The sequence below is a fragment of the Populus euphratica genome, unplaced genomic scaffold (genome assembly GCF_000495115.2).
Source record: "Populus euphratica unplaced genomic scaffold, PopEup_1.0 scaffold334.1, whole genome shotgun sequence".
NCBI lineage: Eukaryota > Viridiplantae > Streptophyta > Magnoliopsida > Malpighiales > Salicaceae > Populus > Populus euphratica.
In genome coordinates this window covers 169,027-172,059 of record NW_011500223.1, presented here as the reverse complement: position 1 = coordinate 172,059, position 3,033 = coordinate 169,027, and the positions used below count along the sequence as shown (strand labels likewise).

Sequence of the window (3,033 nt, the reverse complement as noted above, 5' to 3'; positions counted from 1 at the left end):
ATCAGATGATTAAGCATCTAAGCTATTGATATGGTAGATTACTTACATAGCATTCATGAGCAGATCAAGTAAATAATTAGCAACAACAAGGCCAAGTAGAAGGCCTTGATTGATACTCATTATAGGAGAGTGGTGTTTGAGGTTAGTGATTTAATATAATTAGTCTTTACATATGACATGTTTCTAGTAGGCGAGTATAAGAAGTTGAAAAAAAGCAAGACAAGTCTTTGTAAGGTGTTCAAGAAGATAAATGATAATGCTCACAAGATTTGTCTTCCTCATCATTTGAAGACTTTTGATGTCTTCAATGTCTAACATTTAACTGCTTATTTGAAGAGGAAATGAACTCGAGGACGAGTTCTCTTTAACCTAAGAAAAATGATGCAATTGAGCCTATAATAATTGGTGATTTTAAGTAGTTAGGTGTGAATCTAACATAACTAGATAAGAATTTACACCAAATAGATTATGTGGATGGTTAAATAGATGCACTTATGGACAAGTAGGATAGGTCTACACCTAAAAGGAGGTCTAATTCCACCAAACCAAAATAATATTTCAAAATGACCATACCTTTTGATCCGACTATTGGATTGAGCTCAAATTGTTACAAGAGTTTCTGTAGGCTGTTTTCCCTACATTAGCCATTATATTTTTAAATGGACTATTAGATCTTTAGATATCAAAAATCTCGTCGAGACTTCTACTTTTGACATTTTTTTTGTTATTTTCCTTGTTATTTTTTTATTTTATGCTTCAATCCTTTATACTTTTGGGTTTATGTTTTGTTTTTTAGTTGATGTAGGGCTTATAGTCTGTTTAAGAATTTATAAATCTTCTAAAGTAGAAGGCTTGTTTATTATTATTTAAAGAGAATAAATTTATGAATATAGAGCTCACATTTATAGCATTTTTTGCTCATAAAAATAATTAATATTTTTTTGTTTAATTATTATTTTTAATTTATACCTACATTAGAGAGACTGCTTCATTTTTTCTCCTCATGTTTCCCTTGTATATTAAAATTATTGTATGTTAAATATATTGCTTTGCTTTGTTTTATGCGTTATCTTTATTTTCTCCTACTTTATTTATTATTATTATTATTATTATTTTACTTTGATTTTGATTATGCCTATAAGTAATTCGGAAGATAAGTTACCTATATCTTCACATACCAAGGTTTAAAGACCTTTTTCTTTGAGAAAGGTGAACATTTTTAGCAATAGCATCCAACCCTAGCCACCTTTACACGCAATGGCCAATCGAGTGGCTTGAAAAGGCGTGTAGCACTACATGCCCTATTCAATCATTTATTTTCTCTCTTTCCCTGCTAACAAACGGATACGGTATAAGTAACCAAACCCAATCATACTTTAAGGATTTACTATGGCAGCCACTGTGATATTGCGGTCTAGAATATTGGTTTACATGAATCTGGTCCATGAAATAATTTTTTCTATAAATTCCATGTCCTTGCCTATTAATTCTTGCTTGTTACCTGTTTTTAGAATTATTCGAGTGCCCTTGCACTTCTTTTCCCAGCCCACTTATAGTTCCAAGGTTAGAGATCGAGGGAGTTTTTTATTTATTTCCTTTTGAACAGACAAACTCAATCAGTATGCCAAGAAGATTTGTTTGGCCAAAAGAAGACTTAGTTGGTGCTCATCAAGAGCTCACGGAGCCAGTCGTGGACCTTGAGGGCTTCTTTAGAGGTGACGAGGAGGCAATAAAGCAGACTTCTGATATCATTAAGGCTGCTTGCTTGCAACATGGTTTTTTCCAAGTGATCAATCATGGAGTTGATCTCAATCTCATTAGCCTCGCCCATGATCACATGCATAATTTCTTTAAGCTTCCAACTTGCGATAAACTAAGGGTTCGGAGGATGCCAGGTAGCATTTGGGGGTATTCTAGTGGACACGCTGATCGGTATTTGTCTAAATTGCCATGGAAAGAGACGTTATCTTTTGGCTACAATGAAAACTGTCCGAATCCTATCGGGATAGACTTTTTCAAGTCTACCTTAGGGACGGACTTTGAACAAACAGGGTAAGATCGATACAGAATATATATATATATATATATATATATATATATATATAATTTCAACTGCTTTTCACACATGTATTAGCTAGCACTAAAATAATTATATATATGATTCTTTCCCTTTTGTAGCTTGGTCTATCTAAAATATTGTGAGGCTATGAAGGGTTTGTCCCTCTCCATAATGGAACTATTGGCAATCAGCTTGGGAGTTGATCGAGGGTATTACAAAAGTTTTTTTCAAGATGGTTGCTCTATAATGAGATGTAACTTCTACCCCCCTTGTCAAGAGCCAGGTCTTACTCTAGGCACTGGACCTCATCGAGATCCCACATCGCTAACCATTCTTCACCAAGACAAAGTCGGAGGTCTAGAAGTTTTTTCAAACAACGTATGGCAGACGGTTCGACCCCGTCAAAGTGCCCTTGTTATTAACATTGGCGATACCTTTATGGTAGGTATTTAAAAAACATATACTACTATAATATGCATGCGTTCTTTTCTTTGCTTGTCTAGCTATTTCTTTTCCAATAATTTTCTTGTCTAATTGGCAATGCTCATGTTAAACCACACACACTCGTTGCATGCTTTCTATTATATTTTCTGTCTAACTATTGTCTAACATGCTTCTATGTTAACATGGGCGATATCTTTATAGTAGGTATTAAAAAACATATAAATACCACGTGTATGGTAAGCGTCATGCGTCGATTATATGCATAGAAAAAGTAATACCATGCTTGGATCCTTTATGTATTTATATCCTTTGTATATGTGAGGAACATTTCTTGTTAAAAAAAAAAAAGGATTAGTTAGTTGTTTTTCTTAATAAGGTTCGAAGAATTAATTATAATTCAGTCTTTGTAGTTTAATAAAACTAATAACTATTAGTCCTAATGGTTTCAAAAAATATATATTTAATTCACATATTCTTAAATTTCTTTATGGCTTAAAAATTTCTCTCTCTCTCTCTCTCTCTCTCTCTAC

General features: G+C 33.2%; 1 protein-coding gene across 1 annotated transcript in view; it reads left to right on the top strand.

The window, feature by feature from the left end:
* The first annotated feature begins 1,374 nt into the window (after nucleotides 1–1,374).
* LOC105112330 (gibberellin 20 oxidase 2) overlaps nucleotides 1,375–3,033 on the top strand; it is a 2,461-nt gene continuing 802 nt past the window's right edge. Inside the window, exons 1-2 of the mRNA XM_011008003.1 lie at nucleotides 1,375–2,052; nucleotides 2,179–2,500. Coding sequence (XP_011006305.1) covers nucleotides 1,622–2,052; nucleotides 2,179–2,500 — 753 coding nt within the window. The 5' untranslated portion in view covers nucleotides 1,375–1,621. The remainder of the gene's footprint in view (nucleotides 2,053–2,178; nucleotides 2,501–3,033) is intronic.